This window comes from Panthera pardus, unplaced genomic scaffold (genome assembly GCF_024362965.1).
Source record: "Panthera pardus isolate Hobbes unplaced genomic scaffold, ASM2436296v1 HiC_scaffold_17, whole genome shotgun sequence".
Lineage (NCBI taxonomy): Eukaryota > Metazoa > Chordata > Mammalia > Carnivora > Felidae > Panthera > Panthera pardus.
In genome coordinates, this window is record NW_026526732.1 from 45,709,436 (window position 1) to 45,734,245 (window position 24,810).

Below are 24,810 nucleotides of genomic sequence, written 5' to 3' on the forward strand. Positions count from 1 at the left end.
TTGAGGTTGTGAGTTTGAGCCCCACGTTGAGTATAGAGATTACTTAAAAATAAAATCTTTTTAAAAAATGGTTAGCATTGTCTAAGTATTTACTATGTTTATAAAGCCTTGTGTGCAAGCATGATTATTACCTTTTCAGAAAGGGAAACTAAGGCTCAAGAAGGTAAAATAACCAGTCCAAGTATATCTTGGTAGCAAGTGTAAAAGTTGAGCTTCCCACCCAGGTTTATCTTACCCCAACACACATATTTTTATTTTAACTTTACTGCTATAACATGAATTTAGCAGAAGAATATAGAATTCTGGTACCACAAACAGTGAAGAAGATGCCCACTGATTTTCAACTTTCCCGTTGATTTACAGAGCTGACAAAGGAAAATAATTCTGCGAGGCTAGTTTTTCCATTTTCCTGGACTAAGCCGAGGTGTGCTCCAGAGATGTAAAAAGAGATGCTTTTGCCCTTGAGCTAACTTGATGCTACTGCTTCTTCTTTCTTTCCTTTTTTAAGTTTTTATTTATTTATGTATTTTGAGAGAGAAAGCGTGCAAGTGGGGAAGGGGCAGAGAGAGAAGTGAGAGAGAGAGAATCCCAAGCAGGCTCCACATCACCAGTACAGAGCCTGACGTGGGGTTCAAACTCACAAACCATAAGATCATGATCTGAGCCAAATTTGGACCTTTAACTCACTGAGCCACACAGGTGTCCCCCTCACCCTTTGGTTTTGTTGTTGTTGTTGTTGTTGTTGTTGTTGTTGTTGTTTTTAAGGTTTTGAGGCTGCTGGTTTTTCAATGTTGCTTAAAAAACAAGGCAAGTATGGCTTGGTGTTAAAAATTAGGCATAGGAAGTTTAGCTAAATATAATTCCTGCCATACAGTCTTACAGTTTAGTGAACCTAATATATATGTAGATAAAAGTCACAATAAAATATGAAAATTTTTTAAAAAAGCAAAGCAAGTAAAATGAAGTAGAGCAAAGAAACAACTTCTGCTGGTTTCCCAATAAGAGGCTTTGTTTCTGGTTTCCTTTGGGCAGACCTTGCTCCAAGCATTGGAGGGCCACAGACCTTTCTTGGGTTCCTTATAGGTCCAATGTACACATGAAATTGAAATATTAGTTACAGCCTCAGACATGTGTGAACTAAGCCAGTAAAAGTTTTGTAAAACAATGTTGGAATTATTTTTCTGATCATCAAAGCAACACTTGATCTCTGTAAACAATTTTAAACTTCTGGAAAGTATGGAACGAATATAAAAATAATCCATAATCCCCCCACTTGGTGATAAACTCTGTTTATATATTTCTTACCCCAGAGGAATTTGACATAGCTTCTTCCCTTCCACAAAATATGTAAAGAGCAATCATTTTATCTATTTTTTTAAGTTTATTTATTTTGAGAGAGAGAGAGAGAGAGAGAAAGAGAGAGAGAAAGAGAGCGAGCTGGGGAGGGGCAGACAGAGAAGAGGACAGAGGATCCAAAGCAGGCTATGTGCTGAGAGCAGAGAGCCCAATGTGGTGTTCGTACCCATGAGCCATGAGATCATGACCTGAGCCGAAGTCAGACGCTTAACCAACCGAGCCACCCAGACGTCCCTGCACAATCATTTTAATTGGCTACTGTCATAAAGACACTCCTATTTGTTCTCTAAATGTAAGAGCTAAAACTATAAAACTCTTAGAAGAAAATACAGGCATAACTTTTCATCACCTTGGGTTTGGTAAAAGCTATCTTAGATATGACACCAAAAGCAAAAGTGACAACACATCCACAAAACAGGGAAATTGGACTTACTCAAAATTAGGAACTTCTGTGCTTCAAAGGACATCAGTAAGACAATGAACAACAGCAATGACAATGACAACAAAAAACAACCATAGAATGGGAGAAAATTTTCTCAAATCATGTATCTGATAGGAGATTTGTATTTAGAATATATAAAGGACTCTTACAACTCAATAATTAAAAGACAAATAACCCAATAAAAAAAATGGGCAAAGGATTCATATAGACATTTCTCCAAAAAAGATATGCAAATGTTCAATCAGCACACAAAAAGATGCTCAACATCATTAACCACTAGTGACATGAGAGTCAAACCATAATGATGGGGTGCCTGGGTGGCTCAGTCGGTTAAGTGTCCAACTTCAGTGCAGGTCATGATCTCATGGTTCATGGGTTCGAGTCCAGCATCAAGCTCTGTGCTGACAGTTCAGAGCCTGGAGCCTGCTTCAGATTCTGTGTCTCCCTCTCTCTCTGCTCTGTTCCTGCTTGTGCTCTGTCTCTCTCTCTCTCAAAAATAAATAAACATTAAAAAATTAAAAAAAAAAGTCAAACCATAATGAGATACTAACTGACACTCACTAGGATGGTTATGATCCAACAAAAGATTAGAAATGTTAGCAAGAATGTGGAGAAACTGGAACTGTCATACATATAGGGATGTAAAACAATGGAGCCACTTTGGAAAACAGTCCAGCAGTTCCTCAAAATGTTAAACATAGTTTCCATATTACCCAGAAATCCCACTCTTAAGTATATGCCCAAGACAGATGAAAATATATGGGCACAAAAAACTTGTACATGAATGTTCTTTGGAGCATAACAGCCAAAAAAAGGAAGCCATCCAAGTGTTCATCAACTGATGAATGGATAAACAATTTCATTGTATATGCATACAATGAAATATTCAGTCTTTAAAAGGAAGGATATTCTGACATATGTTATAACATGGATGAACCTTAAGGACATTATTTTAAGTAAGAGAAGCCAATGACAAAAGACCACAGGTTTAGGGAGAAAGATTGACTACAGTTTGGGCATGTTATTTTGAGATCATAGACCAAAATGAAGAGGTCTAGGAGGAAGCTGGATAAGTCTGAAACACAGGGGTAAGGCATGAATCCGAAATTCAGTTATGGGAGCCATCATCACTTCCTTAAAGTACACTCTCCTAAGGAGAGTGTACATAGTAAGAAATGGAATGACCAAGGATTGAGACTCTCTGGAGATGACAAAAAAAGAAGGGGCAGTGGAGGAAAAGAAACCTACAAAAATGGCAGAAAAGAACTATCAGAGAGGAGTAATGAGGACACAAAAGTATGGTGCCACGGAAGGCAAAAGAGAGAATTTCAAGAAATAGGAGGGAGCCAACATCCTGGAGAGAACAGTTTTTAACTGTATGAAGTGGGTAGAAAGCAGACAGTAGTGAATTAAAGAATAAATGGTAGATAAAGATGGGGTGCCTGGGTGGCTCAGTCAGTTGAGCATCTGTCTTGATTTTGGCTCAGGTCATGATCCCCAAGTTTTGGGATCAAGCCCTGAATTGGGCTCAGTGTTGAGTGTGGAGCCTGCTTAATATTCTCTCTCTCGCTCGCTCTCTCTCTCTCTCTCTCTCTCTCTCTGCCCCTCTCTGCAGCTTTCACTCTCTCTCTCTCAAAAAGAAAAAAAAAGAGGTAAAGAAGTAGAAACAGTAAGTACAGATTACCTTTTTTTTTTTTTTACACACAGACTTAAAATAATGTTATTTTTATTGTAATGAAAGGAGCCTATTTCTAAGCTAGAACAGGGCCCTTATAAAGAAAGAGCCACTGGAGATACGGGTATGGGGAAGATGATGAAGCAAGCTCCAGGGAGAGGTGAGGAAGGTGGACTCCAGGGCATGGGTGTGAGGTTGCCTTGAGCAGACAGAGGGAGATCTCATCCTCTCTGTCTGGAGGAAAGAGTTTGCAGAATTGAATGGAGACAAGTTAGTACACAGTGAGCAGGAGTTGAGGGAGATCAAGACTAATGGCCTCAGTTTTGTCAAGAATAGTCAATAAAAGGGAAGACCAATCATTGGTGATAGGAGAGCAAGGATGGCGGGGATTGTGAAAGCAGCCCAATGCTGCACTGAAGTTTTGAAGATGTCAAGGGAACACAGGAAGAAGAACTGAAAGGGCAGATGGGTGACGCTGAAGACCCAGATGAGGCCGGAGACCTTAAACTTGTGGTGGTTCTATGGATTTGTGGTTGTTGCAAACCACACATACATATGCACGTGTGCAGAGAGGTTGTGTGACCATCTCCAGCAGCATCTGGGTATCCAGGCATAGGAGAAAAAGGAAAATGATCACCCTAATCTAAGACTGAGGCTTTGCTGGATAGGTGTTGAGATCATTAATTTTGGGATGCAAAAAAGGCAGGGATAGGGAAAGAAGATGGATAAGAAATGAACTAATTATCTGAGAAAACATGGGCAGATCTAGGGTTCAAAGTCTCCATGGGGTGGATGGAAGAGAAGTAGAGAGGGTGGCAGGTGAGACGAAAGAAGATAATGACCAGGGAGTGGAGGAATTCGAGATTTCTGAGTGGAGGCATTTTGGGTATAATGATTATGATATGACCAAGAGGGCAGATGGCTGTGGTGAAGTAGGAATGTAGATACACACTTTCTTGTGAGCTCATGAGGCTTACACATCTGACACTGAAGGCACAAAGGAGATGCGGGACTCAGGATGGAGAGGACGACCAGGAGCCAGGAGGGAAGGGGCCAAGGCACAGTACGAGGCAAGCAAAGAACAAATGGGGAGTGTTACAGTCTGATGGATGTGCCTCAAATAAGGAGAGATTTTTACAGATGCACGCATAAATAAAGGCCTTCATCCTGTGAGGGCAAGAACTGTGAATTTTTCATATTATATCCCTAGTCTCAAACACAGCATTCACAAACTGAAACACAAAACATATGGATAAGTAATAGAAACATTTTTACTTTTATGCATGGATATATGTATGTATGTCGTACACATCCATGCATATGCGGTGTGTGTGCACATACATGTATGTTGTATATATGTGTAGATACACATATGTGTGTGTATATGTAATTTCTATTGCTATTAATCTGAAGGTATTTTCAAGGTATTTTTTTCTTGAAATACAGTCACCCGATTCTGTAGTTCCAACCAAATGGACAGAACATACAGCATATTCACAAGATACAGCTCACATTCGTGAAATACGGTCAATTTAAAACCTAAGGGTTTTTAAAATAGAAGTATTATTGCTTAGAGCTTTTTATTACTTTTGCAAAACAATCATGTCTTTCATCAACGTTTCTGCTGGGAACCGTCCTTCCAAGAGACGGTTAACTGGGTTAAATTCGGGGAAGAGGCAATATTGCTGTTCAGTGAACCTAAACCCACGGCAAATGCACTCATTCAATAACTGAATTTGATGAGAGGGATAATTTCATCTTATCAGCTGCAAGGCAACAGTGTGGGATCATTATCCAGCTTAGCTGACACTTCAGCTCTTGGCGTCTCAGGCCCTCAGAACAAATATTTAAGCATCTCGCCCTTTAACCAGCTGTCCCGCTTAAATGCTGAGACCTGACAAGGTCAGACTTGCTCTCTGGCATTAGGCACTACTGGATTACAAGAGCAAAGTAAACATGACGACTAGGCAATTTTGCTTATTGAGCCTTGAAATAAATACCATGCCACATATTTGAAAGTCTCCCTGCTTAGGCACACGTACGTTAAAATGTCTTAACCAAATGAAAGGGGATGGTGACTCTTTTGAAGGGAAAGTACATTCACCTGCTGACTGTCTGTGCCTGGATCACAGAGAGGTATTTCCTTATCTCAGGATTTGGCCTATGAGGGAGAAGCAGTGACTAGTAAAAACAAAACCAGAGAGCCATGGAATCTGCCAGGGAAAAGGAGCCTGGGATCACCATCACATCCAGGCTTCTTACTTCACAAAGGTAAAAAGTGAGGCCTGGAGATTTTTTTAACTGCTTGTTTAAGATGATTATATCTCTAGCTAGGGAGAAAATGAAGATGAGAACCCTTATCTCTTGATACCTTTTGAAATACCAAAGGCCACAAAGTTCCTTCATATTACAAAAGCCAGGCAAATCTATAGCATTCTTTACAGCACTCTGAATAGGTAGGCATAAATAAAAATGTTAGAATTAAAAGTGCATAGAACGAGAACGGCAGTAATGTGCCCAAACATAAACATGTATTTCCTCTGTAGAGGTGTCCACAAAGACACTGAGGCCTGGCATGTTTGTAGGATTTGTATAAATAATTCTCAAATGCTTGGGTTCATCTTGATGGTCTTATGATGCTCTAAGTGTCATCTGTTTTTTTATGGCACAAACAAAACTACTTTTTCCCCTTTCCCCTGAAAGCACTTCTTTTTTTTAATGTTTATTTATACTTGAGAAAGACAGAGAGGGAGAGAGAGAGACGGAGACAGAATCTGAAGCAGGTTCCAGGCTCTGAGCACAGGGCCCAACAAGCAAGCCGTGAGACCATGACCTGGGCCGAAGTCAGATGCTCAACCGACTGAGCCACTCAGGTGGCCCTGAAAGCACTTATTCTTAATCCTGGGAACAGGAAGTAGCCATTTGCTCTCAAACTCTTTTTGTTAAGAGAGAGCCACTTCCTGGGGCACCTGGGTGGCTCAGTGGGTTGAGTGTCAGACTTTGGCTCAGGTCATGATCTCATGATTTGTGCCACATCAGGCTCACTGCCTCTGGACCCTCTGTCCTCCTCTCTCTGCCCCTCCTCTGCCTGCTCTCTCTCTCTCTCAAAAATAAACATTAAAGAGAGAGAGAGAGAGCCACTTCTTTTACTTTGCAACAGTATAATTACATTTGTTAAAAATAAAAACAAATAAAATATCATTAATTATAGATTCAGATTTTTTTTTTTGACCAAAGAAATATCCAGAGGCATACACCCATCTCTGCAGTAGAAGGCAAAATGATAGTGCCGCTACGCAAACTTGATAATCACTAGTTCTGAGTTTGGATTATTTAAATTAAACATCAACAGCCCCACACTTGCCCCTCACCCTGCCTCAAAAAATAAAATTGCAGCAACCTGACTGTAGAATGGTTACCTGGAGGTGTTGAATTTTGCTGTGGCTAATGTAGAGCTTCTTGGTGGTGGAAGGAAGGCCTGACGGTACCTCCGTTAGCCTGTAGCATTGTACCGAGTGCACTGAATCGCAGCTACATCTCCCAGGACAGTTAGGATGGAAACCAGAGGTAAGAGAGAGCAAAGCAAGGAAGGCATAAAGCAGATGCATCTTCCAAAACAGGGCCTCTCAGGCAGCAGCCAAGTGTTTAGATGATGTCTCACTCTTTATACCATGAAATCTGATCATAGAATCTTATGAATGTGTGCTCTGTCAATGTAAGGAGACAGGGAAGAAAAAATTCCAATTTTGTCCGGGTTAAAATGTTAGCAACCATTACAAAGGGCTTAAACATTGATAAGCTGCCTTAATATTTGTAGGTGAGCAAACCCCTCTGTTATTTATGGCTTGGAAGGCTAATCTGCAAACACGTCTATTATCTGTAGTTTCCTTGTTTTGTTAAATGTGACACTAGGGAATTAGTGGGGAAAGACAAAGAGCTGTTTTATAGTGGGCTATAAACCTTTGGATTTTCTGTGACCCTATATTACAACGATTTTTGTAGGACTGCAGCAGGCAGGTGTTTTCTTCTCCCATTAACTAGTATGGGAAAATGAGCAGGTTTTCTCTTTATTATTGTTGTTTCAGTAACATTTTATGGCTAGGGAAACAATGGGCTACCAAGAAGAGGGGTTTAGAGCCAGAGATAAATTGTTCAACTCATCTATCACTTGGTCCACTCAAATATCAAATTTGGACAATATTTTTGTCATTCAAAAATATTGTTGACTTGGATGAGAACAAAACATCAAAATGGGTCAGTTACCTTCGTCTATTTGTAATAATGGAAGAAAAGGCCTCGAGTGTCTTCAGAGGAACTTGTGTGTTCTGAAACCTGACTGCAGAGGGAAGGCTTCATTTGTCCCAGGCACGCTTTTGTTGAGGCTCTTTTACTTGCTGTGCTCATCCCTGCTGAGGAATTTAAAAGCATTTTAAGCAAAAGATTATATAGAGAAGTTCTCTCCTCCCTAATGGAAGACCTGAATTTCCCTATGCTGGTTGGCCTGAGCCCATCGCTCCAAAGAAACGCTTTCTAATATTGAAAAGCTTTTCTGATGTCCCCTTCAACCTACCTCTCTGCTGCAGTTTTCATTTTGAAGCCAAATTTCCTTTGCTCTGATAATCTATTTCCAGAGTAAGTAAGGATTTCTGTATGCTTTTCCCAAAAGACTTTTCTACTCCTCTCTTTTGATTTTTTTTAAGTCCTCTTTTCTTTTACTATCTGAGATAAGGAATGATAAGGGATTTCTTTTCTATCAATATTCTGATTTTCAACAAACTTTATTACTAATTTCTCAACAAGAGAATTATTTTTTTTTTAATTTTTAGAATTTTCAGATAGGAAAGTAATGTTCAAGAAAAGAAAATTTGGAAAAAAAGAGCAAGGAGGGGAAAAAAAATCAGTGTTAGTCTTGTCCCCAAATCAAACACGTTTCTGGTTTCTTTTCTCTGCCTAGGCTTTGAAAAAACCAAGAGAAATACTCATGGAACACTTTTTTTTCTTCTGTGTTAATTCATAGTTAATTAAAATGGAGAGAGTAAATTCATAGTTAATTAAAATGAAATGTCTACAAAATCCTTTGCTGTCATCTGCCATTAGAGGCAGCTGATTTTTCTGTTATGCAGCATAGCGATGGATTTCATTTTCTACCCTCTGTTGGTCACTGCAGTATACCCTTTTCTTTGAGCCCTGAAATTACACTGTATAATATTTTTTTCTTCCATGGTATTTCTATAGCTTTCCTGTAATGCCGACATTATCTCTAAAATGTTACTATTTTACAATAGTAAATAGTTTTGTTTTATTTTTTTATTTTTTTATTTTATCAATTGTAAACCTACTTACATAATTTATATTCTGTACCTTTTACTATTATATTTTTCATATTATTTTATAGTTTCCATAAACATAAATTTTAATGTCTAATAGACTTTCAAGAGTATTGTCCAGATTTGATTAACTACTAAGTGTTGGAGTTTTAAGTTGTTTCCTGGTTTTAATATTACAAATATAAATAGTTTTGATCATAAAAAGTTGAAAATGTTTTGAAGAATAAAAGCTCCATTTGTTCCCCTAGACCACACCTATTTAGTTAGAGTTAAGCTGAGAAGTCTTTTGTTTTCCAGGTAGAAGGCAAAGTCTTATTGATACCACAAACTGCAGAGAAAGTATAGTACAAAGGTACAGCCTGGGTGCTTGAAGGACATGCATGTCTTCTTGTACCTGCACTGGAGGCGACAGTCCCCTCTGCAGTCATGCTGTGCTAAGCCGCAGCCACAAAACGGCCATCACTGGTCAGCTTCTGGCATACTTTCTGCTGACTTTTGGAATTTTCACATGTTGACTAAGGGCTCTGAGTGTAAAATTCCCTAGATTGAGTTTTTAGGTCTTGAGTTTATGGGTTTCTAAGGCTAAGTGTGAGACAGACTGTTCTTTTCTCTGAAAAGATTTAACACCTTATCTCATCATTATTGCTTGGCTTCTTTGGGCGAGAAGAAACCTAATAAAGAAGCATGGGTGCCTTTCTCAAGAATGGAAACTCAAATGACTCACCCAGCAACTGTTCAAAATATACCCCAGAATCTAGGTTTAATCTTTCAGCACAAGGAGGATTGCAATCTCAAGGAATATGCTTTGCATTTGAATTTGGATTGAATTAGATTTATGTCTTTGTTTAGATTCTCAAGCCAGGATCCTCCTTGACTTGCTTTCTTATCTTCTTTATCTTTATGCCCCCTCCTCACCTCCCTTCCTTTCTTCCTTTCTATAACCCAGGGGTTCTCAACCAGGGGCAGTTTGGCGATGTCTGAAGACATTTTTTATGACAATAAATGGTGGTAATGGTCAGGAGAGGATAGGCAGTGTAATGAGTATCTAGAGAGTAATGGTGAGGGATACTACTAAACACTCTACAACGGAAAGGACTGCCCCACAAGAAAGAAGTCTCTAGTCCAAAATGTCAATAGTGCCTTGTCAGGAAACCCCACAATAAATACAAACATGTGTCTCAATGCAATGGATATTGGCCTTCCTTGGTTTATTAAAAGCAAAGGTCTAGTTCCCATTGTAGACAGGAAACTGAATTCCAGAGAAGAAGCTGACTAACCCAAGATCTTCCTGACTTGGGTCTGTAAGCACTGGCTTGTGATTCCTATTATAAAACTGATCAGCCAAAAGTGAGAAAGAAGCTTTAATTTATGAAAATCTCCTTTTGAGGTAAAAGAAAAGAAATTTTAAAGACTCAAAAAATTATGAATATGATTCTTTTTAACTTTTATTTCCTTCTTGAAAATGTTGCAGAAAAAGTGTAACTTTGAAGTAAGACAAAAAAAATACTTTTTCTACTGTTTAACCTCTCTAAATCTTAATGTTTTCTTCTATACGTGAAGATAAAATGTGAGGAAATAATGTCCACTCTACAGAAAGGAATAGATGACATGAACTAAGGCATGTCAAGTCCATGGGTGAAAAGGGAGTCTCAATACATGATAGTTGTATTGGTTTGGATTATTAGTTACAAGCAATGAAAAAAAAAATCTGGCTAATTTAAGCAGAAGAGGAATTATTGACAATTGGGTAGCATACAGAATTGCGAAAACCTACAGAACCAGATTTGGAAATGGCAAGAATAAAAGCAAGCCTTTGTAGCCAGAATCACAGGCAAAATCACACTTCAGTCTGGTGTCACCACAGAACACGGATGCCCTGGCCTGCACCACTGAACTGGAAATTGTGTGCCACTTGCTGGCCCCGCTACTACTCAAAAAGGATGTTGCTACCCCCACTCCCATCTCTCCTCCCTACTAGGAAGAATTACCCCAAGCTTGCCTTACTGTCTCCAAGGTAAAAATTCCAGGTGGATTATTTTGGTTAGCTGACCCCAGATCATATGCCTGTGCTCCCGCTGTCAAGAGTTGGGGAGTGGGCTTGTCTGACGTTTTCAGTCCATTATGGGAAGAAGAGTCAGTTTATCATATTCAAGTTACGTAAGGTAGGGAATTCCCTAAATAGAGGAGGGGGGGCTTAAATATGGGCAGTCCTGCATTTATAGTGACAAATATCCACTATAAAAATCTTTTCATCCCCACTCCCTCTGCTTACCATGGCCACAAAAGCCAAATGAACTTTGAGTGAGTTACAGTCAAATGGGGCCAAATTCTTTGTCCAACAATGCTTGTGACTTGGCTTTTGTGTAATTGTTTCCCCACACTTTCTGACTTGTTTCTTTGAAAGACTGTGAAAATTCTAAAAAAGATACTTAAAGGTATTCTTATAGTTTTAATCTAAGTGCAAAAAAAAAAAAAAAGATAACTAATGTTTAACAGTGTTCAGAATGCAATTGTTTGGGGCCCCTTGTGGAATTAATCTACAAGAAACATAAATGACAGGGGCTGATGAGGGGGAAGTCTGTGTTTGATCTGTAAAGTCTGACAATCTGAGAAATAAACAGTGACTTGACAGTGATGAAAGAGGAAGAATCAATGATTAGTAAACTCTGATACCATTGTTGCTAAATGGTGGTTTTAGATAATGCTGAATCAAACCTGGAGTTGTGGGAAAGGGTAAATAAAGAATGTAAATCAGGTAACAGTGGAAAAGCAGTTGTAGTTGGTCGTTGAGAGTGTAAGGAAAAAACACAGTGATAGAGATTTTGAAAATTGCTTTTTGTTATTTTTTTTTTTTAAGCTTATTTATACTGAGAGTGACAGAGACGGTGCAAGTGGGAGAAGGGCAGAGAGAGAGAGAGGGAGACAGAGAATGAAAGGCAGGCTCTGAGCTGCCAGCTCAGAGCACAATGCAGGGCTCGAACCCATGAAAACGTGAGATCGTGACCTGAGCTGGAACCAAGAGTCGTATGCTTAACCAACTAAGCCATCCAGGTGCCCCATTATGTTTTGTCTTTAGGTTTGGGTACACCACACAAAAATGTAGTAGGTCTTAAATTTTAACTATGGAATAGGTAAAATAACTCTCAAAGCTTAAATTATACTGGATTTATTATTAGTCAAGTCAACCAGATTATTGTTAAATAAACATTTCTCTTTAGGTTGGGAAAAAATATTCCTTAGATTTTAAAGGCTGACATGTATTTTGTAGATATTCCTAACTCTTGAGCTATGAAACATTAAACATTATAAAAAATGTTTAGCTATGCTCTCCGGCAGGTATCAAAGGTATGTTTTGAAAAGTGACAGTTTTTAGATTTCTAAGTAGACTGTTGTAATATTTTAAATATTAAACTGATTCCACAAATACTTACATCATTTCTACCATGTTCTATGTTCTGTGTTAGGACCTGGCATTCAAAGATTAAGTAATATATGGTTATTGCTGCAAGGAGCTCACAGTCTGAGGGGCTCCAAAAAATATGGTCAGCGCTGTAGCAGGTATTTGCAGGAAACTAAATGGTGATGGTAGCCATAGCTCCACATGAGAAGAAAAAAGGAAGTTTTCCTGAAAGAGGTGTCTGAGCTAATCTTTAATCACTGCATTAAAATTCCCGGTTTTAAGAAGAAGGCTTCTTAAAAGAAGTATGAGTATATAAAAGAAATGATCGGAAGGAGAATAAGGCTAAGAAATCACTTTGGGATGCCCAGATTTACTTCTTCAATATGAATATCTCAAATTTTCAAATTGGTAGTAAATACAAATAAATATAATTTAAATAATACATATAGACCTGATATTCCAAGACTTGATCTGCATTGCTCAAGTAAAATGGTAGTGGATGTTCCTTGGCTTTATTTATCATACAACTGTTTATAGTGACCCAACATCACCTAATTTGCCTTTTCTTTTTTCCTGGTGGGGTTACTAGAAAGTAAATGAAACATGTGAAGCATAGTACAGGGCCTGACACATAGTAGAGTTCAATAAATGGCAGTCTCTCTCTCCAATCCAAAGTGCATCATCTATGTCCATTCAATACAGTGCCTTTGCAATTAAGAGATGCTTTGATAAATGTCTGCTTAAGTACCAGTACTCACCAAAGAAATATTTAGCACCTTCTGTTTTTCCCCCGTTTCCTCAGTCCCCACCCTGTTTATTCTTAGTAATACCTTGTGGTAAAACTCTATAGGGATGAGTTCCTAAAACAAAACTATCACATTTAAGTTATATTAGAAATTTTTTAATCACATAAGCATGATTCATGAAACAGTTATCAGAAGTTTCTGCCAATGCAATTGCGAATAGAAGTATCAAGATTTTATTATCTTTAGGAAAATAAATCCCACAAGAATTGAGATTACATACAATTCCAAATTCTAGAGTAGGTCAAGATGAGGCAATTCAAAATTAATTAACTGATTAAGTCCATGGGTGGGGGGAGGCAATAAATGTAGACAAAGCACACTGGCAACAGATGGCAGCACTTGAATATCAAACCCTGCAACCCTGCTTTATACTGTAGGTTAAGTTGTGATTTGCAGAAATGCAAATCCCTGGTCTAAATGGGCAGAAGATAATTTCTACACAAAGGGCACCTCATGAACATTTGAAAGCGTCACATAGTACTAAGATAGCAAGCACACAGAGATACGGGCGACTGCTACAAGTGTGATTACAAGAAGGGACAACATGAGATAGTAAGTCTTCTGAGACACAGAGTGTGATTTGTTGGGAGTTGTAAAGGTTGTAAACAGAAATGGAGCTGGGTTCTACAATCCTGAAAATGGTATTCACCAAGAATCAGAGCATTGGAAACTAAAAACACTCAAAATGCATTTCAGCTGTGCCCTCACAGTATAGTAGGAAGTTGAAGGATGTTCCTTTTTTAAATAAATTAATTTTATTTCGAGTGTCGTCCATCCAAACTAAAGAGAGTAATAACAGAATGTGAGTATTGTAGGGGTGCCTGGGTGGCTCAGTCGATTAAGCGTCCGACTTCAGCTCAGGTCATGATCTCGAGGTCAGTGAGTGTAAGCTCCATATCAGGCTCTGTGCTGATAGCTCAGAGCCTGGAGCCTGCTTTGGATTCTATGTCTCCCTCTATCTCTGCCCCTCCCCCACTCACACTCTGCTCTCTCTCTCTCTCTCTCAAAAATAAATAAACATTAAAATTTTTTTTAAATCTTTAAAAAAAGGAAATGACTTTTTTGGTAATATTTATTCCATATCAATGGATTTGTTTATGGCTTAAAACTGGGAATAAATTGGGGCGCCTGAGTGGCGCAGTCGGTTAAGCATCCGACTTCAGCCAGGTCACGATCTCGCGGTCCGTGAGTTCGGTCCGTGAGTTCGAGCCCCGCGTCAGGCTCTGGGCTGATGGCTCGGAGCCTGGAGCCTGTTTCCGATTCTGTGTCTCCCTCTCTCTCTGCCCCTCCCCCGTTCATGCTCTGTCTCTCTCTGTCCCAAAAATAAATAAAAAACGTTGGAAAAAAAAAAAACAAAAAAAACCCTGGGAATAAATTATTTTTTTAGAAAAACTTTCGGATTGGGGTGCCTGGGTGGCTCAGTTGGTTAAGCCTCAGACTTTGGCTCAGGTCATGATCTCATGGTTCAGGAGTTCAAGCCCCACATCAGGGGGTTTTGTGCTGATAGCTCAGAGCCTGAGGCCTGCTTCAGATTCTGTCTCATTCTCTCCCTGCCCCTCCCTCTCTTGTGCTCTGTCTCTGTCTCTCAAAAACAAATGTAAAATAATTAAAAACATTTTTTTAAAAAGAAAAACTTTTGGACTGATTTGCCAATTTATTATGCCGGTAACTTATACAAAAAGAAATGGATTTCTTCATCCTTCTATATTTCCTGGTTAATAGGTTAAGACTTTGGAGAAAAAGATACCTAGATTGAAATCTCACCTCATTTGATTTTTAGCTGTATGACTTTATACTTTAGCTCTTTGTGAATTATCTATTAAAAAGTGGTAATAGGGGCACCTGGGTGGCTCAGTTTGTTAAGCCCCCAACCAGCTCAGGTCACCATCTAACGGCCCCGTGAGTTCCAGCCCCGCATCGGGCTCTGGGCTGATGGCTCAGAGCCTGGAGCCTGCTTCCAATTCTGTGTCTCCCTCTCTCTCTGCCCCTCCCCCGTTCATGCTCTGTCTCTGTCTCAAAAATAAATAAACGCTAAAAAAAAAAAAAATTAAAAAAAAAGTGGTAATAGTTACCTCTTATGATTTTGTGAGGGTCAAAAAATTAAATAGCACAGTGCTTTACACATGGTATGTTTTCAACAATTGAAAGCTGTTCTTAATGTGATTCCATGTATGTTCACCCTTCCAATTCTAAATTATTTACTTCAAATTCCTTAAAATGCATTGCTAACTATAATACAAAGAAAGGGGCTGGGGCCTTGGTAACTGTAGTATGATGTTCTTGCAAGTACTGCATATGAAAATAAAGTTAATTTGGAAGGGAATGAGGAAAGACGGATATTTTAGGTTTATGTTACTTATTGTGTATTAAAACCTATGTGAAGGTGCCTATTTAAGTTCAAGGCAAAGATCTCATAGTTTTGCTTAACTAAGTTCGCTGAAGCCAAAGGACTTATCGATGGCAGCTAGCCTGCCCTGCACTATCCAGAGAGCAAACTAGAGCTAAGCTTTCTTACTCCTCAACGGCATTGCGTTGGCGAGAGGTGCACGGGGCAGGCTTTGGTGGTGATCAATTGGAAGAGTCTGTTCCATATCACAGGAGTCTGGGGTGGGCTAGTAAAGTATTCCCTTACGCAATGCAAAAGAGACAGTTCTCACCAGCCTAACCCAATATCTGATTTCTCCTTTCTTAAGACTGGGCTAGTCTAGAAGTGGAAAGGAGTTGAGCGCAAATAGGGCTAATGGTAAAGGGCAGTTTGTCAACACTCCCAAAGGTACTACAAAATTCAAATCGAAGTAGTAGCTATTAGGATTAGACTCACTAGTCTACGAGCTCGGCTTGCGTGAGGCTCGTCTCACTCGTTTTTGTGTCCCCAGTGCCTCAACAGGGCTCTGCATTCAATATATTTATGAAGATATATATCTTCATAATTTTGTTTTTATGAAAGGTCACTGTGGGAACACCGTAGTTGTTGAAATAAGTACTTTTAAAAAATAGTTTCTTCGGAAACGTATGACCTGGGGGCTAATAATCAGGATGAAGGCACTGAAGTTAAGCATCTTACCTCAGTACTGAGCGAAGTAAACTTTAGACACTAAGGCTTCAAGGTTAAAGAACACAACTAAACAGGACAGCTAATATGACAGGGTGCAAGATTCGAACTCAGGGCTGCCTATTAAAGGCAAGACAAAAGGTCCCGTGTGAATTCAGCAAAACCCGGGCGGCCGCTGTCCTTCAAGTCGCCGCTCCAAGCAGTTTTCACTCGGAGTTGAGGGCCTGGTTTAGCAAGAAGAGCCCGTATGTCCACCCACCTCACCCTCTACAGGAACCGTAAGGAAAGGTAAAACGTGGCCCTTGCGCATGCTTACACCGCCCGTCCTCACATTCCCTTCCCCGCCCTGGACGTCGCCGCAGCAACTGTCCCGGAGGTCTTTAGAACGGCTCCCGCCCACTGTGAAGTCAAGCGGGCGGAAACTGTTCGTCTCTGCGACGTGGACACCGTTCTCTTCCTCCGGCCTTTCCAACTTGGAAGCCGACACGATGCGTGCCTGTTTCTCGGGGATTCAAGCTAGAGTTTGCCAGTTGTCAATATGGCCGCTGACGGGCAGGTCCCAAGTAGAGGCTTTTCATAGGCCAAGGTCTCATCCTAGCCCCGCCCACTTCGTCCCTCCAGGCTGCGTCGTCCTAAGTCTTCGCTACGCATGCGCAGCGGGGGCGGGCCGGGAGGTGGGACGGCCGGATTCTTCCGTGTGCCACCGTCGCCGCCTCAGCTTCACTGCTCTTGCCACTCAGGGGTGCATTGCCGGCGTTAGCCGCGCGAGGGGAAGGGAGGGGACCGACGGAGCGTGCGTGCGCGGGGGTCCCCGCAGTCCCAGCAGTTCCTCTCGCGCGGGGTGGGCGGCGGGGGTCAGCAGCAGTCGGGGGAGGCCCTAGACGGCGCCATGTCGGCGGGCGGCCCGTGCCCGGCAGGAGCCGGAGGGGGCCCCGGGGGCGCCTCCTGCGCCGTGGGGGTCTCCCCCGGCGGGGTATCCATGTTCCGATGGCTGGAGGTGCTGGAGAAGGAGTTCGACAAGGCCTTCGTGGATGTGGATCTGCTCCTGGGTGAGATCGATCCGGACCAGGCGGACATCACTTATGAGGGGCGACAGAAGATGACCAGCCTGAGTTCCTGCTTTGCGCAGCTTTGCCATAAAGCCCAGACTGTGTCCCAAATTAACCACAAGCTGGAGGTGAGCTGTGGGCCCTGGAGGAGGTGGCATTCAGCCCTAGGCATCAGATCCCATTTTACGCACTGGTGAAACGACCCTAGAAAACTACCTACCAGGGCACCTGGGCTCAGATGCGACAGGAGAGTGCGTGTGTATATGTGTAAAGCAAAGGAGTGAGGTGAGGTTGGAGTAGAAAAAGGGGGTGTAGATCGACGTGTGGGTGTCCTGGAGTCCTGTCACCCACCTTCCTAGTATTTCTATGCGGAGGAAACAGGAACTAGTTACTCCAGCCTACTTGTACATGCATCATTAATAAACCGAAGATTTAAGCTCAAAGATTGTCAGAAGAATACCTTAGCCCACCTTTCAACATTTGAGTTCTCTTATATCGATTTTGACATTGACGAACTAGGTTTGTATATCACCAGACTGATACAGTGTTGATGGTTTTTTTTAACTATTTCAGACCATCGTGTCTTGTTTCACACAGACATACTATTCCCTGAATGCATGAACTATTTTAGGGGAATTCTATCAAAGCTCTTAGGAAAATTTAGTGGGATAAACAGGATAGTATCAGTGTCCTTCTTGGTTTATAGTTGGTCTTTAAATTACAGGCAGACACCGCAAGAGTTGTCTACAATTTTTCAAAAGACTTATAACATTGAGTGAAGTTTTGTTTGTCCTTTACTATATTTCCCACAGTCTGGATTTATTTGTGAGAGTATGTGAAGAATGATCATTTGCTTTAGTCTCTAATCTTGTGTGTGGGTGTGGGTGTGGGTGGAGTGGAGTAGTGGTGGTTCCAAAAAAAAAAAACACCCAAAAACCTACCACGTTGTGCAGAAAGTTAAATTAATGCATTATTACAATATTTAGAAACATGGCACGTTGACATTATTACATAAAGAGCTTTCTCTAACTAGATAATTTAACAGAATGGGTCTTTCATTTTAAAGTACGTAAAAATAGGATAATCAGAGATGTGCAAAGCTCTTTGAACATGAAGTTACCCCGGAAAGCATCATTGCTGTCAGTTACAATGATTGAGAGTGCTCCTTAGATCCAAATCAATATGAATATCAGGTATGTATCCTCTCCTTGATTAGTGGTTAGCAGTCTTCCTCTTTCCTGTCAGCCACAGAAAAGGTGGTCTAATTCATCTGTGATTAGCACAGATGCAAATCAGAGATTTTGTTTCTTCTCCACTGAAAGGACTGTTCATCTCTTCCATCCTTTTTGAAGAGTTTCCAATGGAAGTGCTGATGTGAAGCTAATCACGTCTTGTTCTAGGTATATGAAAATGATTTTTTATTTCTTGATTGCTGCTTACTTCTAGAAGGTAGTTAATTTTTCGGGTAGTAAAAATGCATTTAATGGATTTTAGAAATAGTGCTTTAGCTTTAAATGACAGAGCAAGAGTAGCTTTTGCCTCATGAGAACTTTCATATCATTTCCAACTGCGAGTACCTACTGAGGATAAACAGCTTTTAAAAAGTGAAACAATATCTAATTTTTTAAATGACCAGAGGACTCTTTGAACAGTGATATTTTGATGTCGGATATAAAATCTAATTTTGGAGAAAGGATGATTCTGTGAGTAGGATGTGGTACTCAGTCTTTTTCATCTTTAAATATTTTAGATGAGTATTCAGAGCTATAATAAATTATGTATATCCTTTTTCTCAGAAATTGTAATTACATATTCTGACTCCACATCCTGGCTTAGGAGGTGGCGTTATTTCTCAAAATAAGAAATGCTAGCCTGTCGTGATGTGAGCATGTTTCTTCAACATACTTTGAAACCCTTGACTTAAAGATCTTAGAAAATGGGGAAGGGACATTTTGTTTGTGTGTTTTTCTGTTACAGTTAACTTACCTATTTGTGGGTTAATCTTTCTACATTTAGCAGTTTTTACGGTTTTCATGGAACCGGTTGTGTGTTTTTGAGGAGAGAGGTTCGTTGTCAGCAGTGCCTTTCAAAGCAGACCTGCTGTTGGATTATTTGCAGAATTTCAGAGGTTCATATACTGTTATTAATCTGAGATCTTGAAATCTTTAGAAAAGATTTCCATACTTTCTTGCCCTGTTTTATTTCTTAGTAAGTGGATTGAATTACTTCTATTGTTTTAAGGATATGGGCATTAAGATTCAACATTTGAGGCCATTTATAGTGTGATATAACAGGTGTGCACCAAAGTTCGGTGTTTTTAGAGATTAATACCTTAAACTATATTACCGTTATAAAACATTTTTATAATCAAGACACAGATACTTCCAGTGTAGGTAACTTACATTTAATTGGTCTTGAGTATCTTTCCAGATTGCTCTTTCTTCTGCCTTACTTATTGTGCCTTTAGGTAATACCATGTTCAATATCAATATAGTAGTTAAAACAATTTTGCTGCAAAAAAAGTCAGAGGTTATATTTAAAATTAAATACTAAATGGTGTGCCTGGATGACTCAGTTGGTTGAGCCTCTTGATTTCGGCTCAAGTCATGATCCCAGGGCCGTGGGATCAAGTCCCCCAGTCTGCTTGAGATTCTCTCCCTGTCCTTCTCCCCCACTCACACACATGTGTACGGTCCCTCTCTCTCTGTGTCTCTCTCTCTCTCTCTCTCTCAAATAGAATTTAAAAAAGTAAAATAAAAAGTAAATATAAATGACGCCTGTGTGACTGCTGCTTGCCGTAGGGAGAGGGCTATATATAAGGGGAAGGGGAGGACAAAGAATATCAGAATATATTGAGATATTTCAGGTTACTCACCTCTCTCTTATACTTCCCACATGCATGAGAATTCCTGCTTTAGTGAGCCACTTGGTGACAGCTGTGCTGGAGTCACAGGTATTGATTGGGACAATAGTAAGAGCAGTAGTAATAGTAATAGTTATAGTAGTGTGTTAGAGTAGTACAAAGATTGAGAACCAATACTTTAGAAAAACCCACCTGTCTATCTGGAAATGCAATTTTCTGCCTATTTACCCCTTCTCTAAAATAACAGCAAAACATGAGGCACCTGGGTGGCTCAGTTGGTTAAGCATCTGACTGGCTCTCAGCTCAGGTCTTGATCTCAGGGTTGTGAGTTTGAGTCCCACATTGAGCTCCGTGCTGGGTATAGAGCCTACTTAAAAAAATAATAATAATAAAAATAAAATAACAGCAAAACAATATATCTTCTGTCACATCTTCCTTTCCCTCCCCCAACAATTGCTGAATCAGTATATCTTTTTTTTATTAAAAAAAAATTTTTTTTAATGTTTACTTATTTTTGAGAGAGAGAGAGAGAGAGAGAGAGCGAGCATGAGCGGGGGAGGGGCAGAGAGAGAGGGAGACACAGAATCGGAAGCAGGCTCCAGGCTCCAAGCTGTCAGCACAGGGCTTGAACTCAAGAACTGTGAGATCATGACCCGAGCCGAAGTCAGACACTCAACCGACTGAGCCACCCAGGCCCCCCTGAATCAGTATATCTTTTTAAAGTGATTTACTGTTCACAACCATCAGAAGAGAAACTTTTGGTTTAGAGCCATGTTTATGATGAACTGATGATGTACTGTCCTTTTACTGCTTTAACACTGTTCTGTTTTTAAACAAGTGGTAAGGCCATTTTGCAGCGTTGAACTTGAAGGTTAATATTGATTCACTCTGTATTTATTGAGGACTAATTCTGTGCCAGATGCTGTATTGGGTACTTGGGATACAATGGAGACCAAAATGGACATAGTTATTGCTGTTACAAGGTTTGAATTCTGTTGGGGAGTTAATTGGAATAATTATCACGTAAGTGTGAAATTCCAACTTTGATGAGTATTATGAAAGGTACATAGTGTAATGGGAGCTTGTTCTGGGGATCAAGGAAGGCTTCCTTCTGGAAGTGGCCATTGAGTTAAGACATAAAGCATAAGTAGGAATTAATTAGGCCAAGAGAAACAGGAATATCATTCAACATTCCAGTTGAGAGAACAGAAAGTGGAACACCCTGTGATGGTCAAGTGCATAATGCACTTGAAGAACTGACAGAGAGTTGGTATGTGTTATAAGAGCAGATGGCCCAAGGAGTGAGATGCAAGATAAGTTTGAACAGGTAGTTAGGGACGATATCTACATGATTTTATAGGCCATGCAGTAGATTTGGGGGCTCTATCATACCAGTGGGAGATGTTTAAAACTGGATGGTAACCTCAGATAGGAGATTAGCATAGCTCACTGAGGCTAGGGTTAAGGAGAGAGTTTGGGATAATGACAAGAATGAATGCAGGAAATCCTTTAGAAGATTCTTATTTTGATCCATATGAGAGGATGATCGTGCAGGGTAGGATAGTGAGATGGAGGTGACAGAACAAGAGAGACTTGGGAGGTAAAAATAAAGTCTAGAAATGGATTGGAATGGAGAGATGAGGGAATTTAGGATGACTCCAAGATGTCAGTTGGCTGAACAGATAGATGGACATGAGTTATTATTAATAGTTATGTTGTTAACCTTATTGATCAGTTAATATTGGTCAGGCTCTGCTTTTAGTGTTTTGCATATATTCAGTCATGTAATTCTCACAACAGTCCTGTGTGATAGGTTTACTATTATTATTCCCATTTTACCAGGATTAAGTAAGGGGACCAAAGCTCTAGAACTAGAGAAACCAGTTTCTCCCAAAGCACATATTTATGCCTGGTGGGGGAAGGAGGAAGTAGAGAGAAAAGCAGACAGAAAGAGTGAGTGTGGCTGGATAGGTAGCAGGAAGGAGGAGTGTAGAATTCCAGGGGGGTATTGCATGTATAAGCCAATAAATGTGTATAAGCCAATGAGAAGCATCTAGTTGAGAGGGAAGCTGAATATTCTAGCAAAAGACAAGGGTAAGTAGTAGTAGTAGTAAGATTTCTGAATGAAGAGGAGATCTAAGATACATGTAGAGAGAATGGCCTCACATTGAAAGGCCAGCTGTTACACTTGGAGGGAGAGGGAGACTGTGAGAGCAGGAGGTGGGAGGTTGAGAGTGTTTGTCTGATGGCTTCTTTGTTCTCTGTGAAATTGGAGCTGGGGACAACTGCTGAAAGTGGGTGAGAGTAAGAGCTTGGAGAGAGTGAAAAGATTTGAAATAGTTATGGAAGAATGGAAGAGCCAGTTGGCCAGAGAAATAGAGGGACCGCCGGGCAATGTTGGAGACTTATTTGGAGTTAGTTATCATAAATTCATGATACAGCCAGTCTGCCTTGTTGTGTGACTTTCTCCAACAATACTTGTTTAGTAACAAGCACAGTAATGTGAGTAATAATCCAGTGTTGTAGCAAGGAGTTTGCTGTGTTGACAAGAGCGTTATTGAAATGAAAATGGTAATGGGGATGAAGAAAAGGAATAACCTTCAATTAAAGAAGCAGAAACAGGATTTAATAATTATGTATGTGCAGAGGATGAGGACAAGGAGGGGTTAAGGATGCCACCACATTTCTGTTTGAGAAATGGATTAGGTGGTAGCTGTTTGAGTATAGTAGTCTCCCCCCAAATTCATATACACCCAGAACCTCAGAATGTGACCTTATTTGGAGATAAGGTCTTTGCAGATGTAATAATTCAAGGGTGGAAATAAGATCATAGCAGATTAGAGTGGACCCTAAATCTAATGAGATTGTCCTGATAAGAGACACTCAGGACACACAGAGACATGGAGAAGAAGGCTATGTGGAGGAAGAATCAGAGATTGGGGTGACATGTCAACAGTCTTGAGAAATGCCCAGGATTGCTGTCAATCCTGATTGCTGTCAGAAGCTAGGAGACATACATGGAACAGTTTCTCCTTCAGGGTATCCAGGAGGAAACAGGCCTGCCAATAGCTTGGTTTTGAGCTCTTGGCATCCTGAACTGTGAGAGAATAAATTTTTGTTCTTTTAAGCCACCAAGTTTGTAGTGATTTGTTATGACAGCCCTAGGAGACTTACACCATTTACTGAAGTAAAGAATCCAGGAGAAGGAGCAGGTTTGGCAGGAAAGATGAGTTGAGTTTAGGAGATTGTATGTAGTTAAGTTTCTTATCCTTTCTTGTATATTCCTAACATAGTCTCCTAATTGCTTCTTACCCCCTCCAAACCATCTTTTCATTTTCAAAATCATTCTTTTTTTTTTAAGTATTTTTTAAAATGTTCATTTATTTTTGAGAGAGAGAGCACGCGTGTGAGTGGGGGGAGGGGCAGTGAGAGGGAGACAGCATCCCAAGCAGGCTCTGTGCTGTCAGCGCAGAGCCAATCGTGGGGCTCAATCTCACAAACTGTGAACTCATGACCTGAACTGAAATCAAGAGTGGACGCTCAAACGACTGAGCCACCCAGGTGCCCCTCACTGTCAGAGTCATTCTAAAATATTTCAGTTTAATTGTTCATATCAAAAAAGGGCAACTCTGATTCTGGTCACTCTTCTTTCACTTATACTTTTCTTTTACTAACTGGGTAAAATTCAAACTCTAGCATAGTGATCAATGCCCAGTGTGTCTGTCTTTATCTCTTGTCACCCCTTCTTAGCTCCTTTTGCCTCTCAATAAAACTGGTCTATTTGCAGCTCTGTAAGTAGGCTTTGCATGGCATCACTGCTTTAACACAGGCTTTTGTGTATAGTGCCTTCTCTGTCCCCTTTGTCTACAGTATCAAACACCCACTCATCTTTCAAGATACCACTTACCTCACCATCTCTGTGAAGGCTTTCCTCACTCCATTTCTCTCTGCTCTGTATAGGCAGAGCCGGTCATAACACCTTTAACTCACTTGGACTGTTAAATTTGTTACGTTGTTCTGTCATTAGTGGCTGCCACATCTCTCTGCCTCTGGAAGGTAATCTCTTGGAGGGTCAAGACTATGTCTTAGGTGAAATAATATCAAGTGCTTTGTGGAAAGCGGACTTTAGGTGGGGGGAATATTATCTCTTTGTGAACTCATTTTGGTCTCTAGGAATTGGTTGGTAATTTTTTTCTCTATAGTGCTTTCAAACTTCATCGAGTAGTGAGCAATTCCTTTGAGTATGGATATCCAGTTGACGGATATGTGGATTATAGAATTGTTGTTTGGCCCCTTTTTAAAATTGGAAATTTGAAACTCACACATTAAATACCAACCTTTCTGCCCTATTTACATCCCTGTCTCACTTGCAAGGGATTTTCACTTCTCAGACTTTATATATTAGCTGATCTCTTTAGTACTCAGGTAAATTTCTCCTTTCTGACTGACTTTTTCACTGCTTTTTTTTTTTTTTTTAAGTTTTTATATAAATTCCAGGGAGTTAACATACAGTGGAATACTGGCTTCAGGTGTAGATGATAGTGATTCAGCACTTCCATACATCACCCAGACTTTCGCTTCCTTTTTTTTTTTTTCACTCCATTTTGAATTGGTACATCACACATGGGCTCTATAACAGTGCTTATGACACTCCCTGTCATAATTGGAAGTGTAATTTTGTCTCTTTTTACCAGACAGTGAAATTCTGAAGGGCAGAATCCATGTCTTACTCATCTTTTTTGTCTCCAGATCCTGGCACACAGTGTGTACTCAATAAATATTTATTTAAATGAATAAATTATTTGAAACACTTTTAGTGTTCTACCATGAATCCTCAAAG

General features: G+C 40.2%; 2 protein-coding genes across 5 annotated transcripts in view; one reads left to right on the forward strand and one right to left on the reverse strand.

Moving 5' to 3' along the window:
* LOC109248465 (nephrocan-like) overlaps window positions 1-16,721 on the reverse strand; it is a 31,540-nt gene extending 14,819 nt beyond the window's left edge. Inside the window, exons 1-3 of one of the 2 annotated variants that reach the window (XM_019418194.2) lie at window positions 16,459-16,721; window positions 7,737-7,879; window positions 6,893-7,180 (exon numbers count right to left, since the gene is read on the reverse strand). In XM_019418194.2, the coding sequence (XP_019273739.2) occupies window positions 6,893-7,081 (189 nt within the window). In that variant the 5' untranslated portion in view covers window positions 7,082-7,180; window positions 7,737-7,879; window positions 16,459-16,721. Of the gene's footprint in view, window positions 1-6,892; window positions 7,181-7,736; window positions 7,880-16,070 lie in introns of both variants that reach the window. The other variant, XM_019418191.2, reaches the window with a different exon arrangement.
* A 38-nt stretch (window positions 16,722-16,759) lies between these two features.
* Window positions 16,760-24,810, forward strand: part of GOPC (golgi associated PDZ and coiled-coil motif containing) — a 40,020-nt gene continuing 31,969 nt past the window's right edge. For all 3 annotated transcript variants that reach the window (XM_019418195.2, XM_019418196.2, XM_019418197.2), the window contains exon 1: window positions 16,760-17,235. In XM_019418195.2, the coding sequence (XP_019273740.1) occupies window positions 16,948-17,235 (288 nt within the window). In that variant the 5' untranslated portion in view covers window positions 16,760-16,947. The remainder of the gene's footprint in view (window positions 17,236-24,810) is intronic.